Here is a 1,244-nt window from a genome sequence, read left to right on the forward strand (position 1 = left end):
GGGGTGGTGGTGAGAGGTGGGAGGAGGTGTAGAATCATCTCCAATCGTCTCTATTGATCTATTCCCTTTATCCTACATGTATTACAACCACTACGTTGCTCCTTTTAAAAATACCCCCTTGTCGCGGTTATCCGTGAATACACTAAGCTCTAGTGCTACTAATGGTCTTATGGTGCTGTCGAAGTTATTATGTCGAGTCTCAGAGGAAGAAGTGTGTCTGGATTAAAGTAGTTTGGGACTCTTCAACCCGGTTTTTAAACCAGATTATACTGTTGTGGGACTCATCGTTATATACCATGTATTTTCCAGGGTTTCAGGTCCGATCCGCCTTCAACCTACCCCCCGATTGGAAAGACAACGTACCCTACGACATGGATTCCAACCAGCGCCAGTCGTATCAAACGCCATTCCAGCAGTCAGAGCTGGTCGTCCCCACCACACGATACGGCAGTAACGGCAAGAAACCCATACCGTCCGTGGCAGTCAGTAAGTATATCAAACTTAGACTGGGTGCCTTTGGTCAAATATATGATCGGGTTTGGTGGGGTGAGGTGGGGTCGCGTCGGGTGACGTCGGATGGGGTCGGATGGAGTCTATCGTGTCGTGTCGTGCCTGTCATGCCGTCCCGTGTCGTGTCGTGTCGTGCCGTGTCCTTTCGGGTTGGGTCGGATCCCGTCGATCAATGGCGTCGGCCAGTGTCTTCTATACCCAACAGACTTAGATTTACCAAACCATATCAGAAAGAAATTTGACGAAGCATTTTACAGTGCGCACTAACTGTCAGTTAACGAGTTAATCAAATATATCTTTGTTTTTGTTTTATGCAGGTGTTTTACCCCCCTATTGACGCAGTTTAGATCATTTAGGGGACGGGTCAGGGTAAAAATTGGCGCTTAGAGGGATACAACGTCCTAGCAGAAAGAGGGAGATGCTAGATATCCCCCCCCCCTCCACACATACACACGGAAATCGAACTCGAGATAAGGTCTCCTGCGTACCCCAGCAAAGCACCTATCCGCTACACCACATACCTCAATACTCAGACTTAACCCTGGGTTTTTGCTTGTCTTCATTTGTACGTTCATGAGGTGTTTTTGTTTGCTTGTTTGTTTGTCTTGTTTTCGTCACCCATTCTGAAGTTCTACCATTGTCTGGAGTTCACTTTTTTTCATGCTCTTAAAAGTCATGAGATCGAATCCTGTGGAGGAAATATTGTATTTGTGAGAACACTTCCTTTGAAAAAA

General features: G+C 46.5%; 1 protein-coding gene across 1 annotated transcript in view; it reads left to right on the forward strand.

Moving 5' to 3' along the window:
• Positions 1-1,244, forward strand: part of LOC101848325 — a gene marked incomplete at its 5' end in the record, with an annotated part of 18,063 nt that overhangs the window by 9,350 nt on the left and 7,469 nt on the right. Inside the window, 1 exon segment of the mRNA XM_005109678.3 lies at positions 310-486. Coding sequence (XP_005109735.2) covers positions 310-486 — 177 coding nt within the window.

This window comes from Aplysia californica, unplaced genomic scaffold (genome assembly GCF_000002075.1).
Source record: "Aplysia californica isolate F4 #8 unplaced genomic scaffold, AplCal3.0 scaffold00804, whole genome shotgun sequence".
NCBI classification, from domain to species: domain Eukaryota; kingdom Metazoa; phylum Mollusca; class Gastropoda; order Aplysiida; family Aplysiidae; genus Aplysia; species Aplysia californica.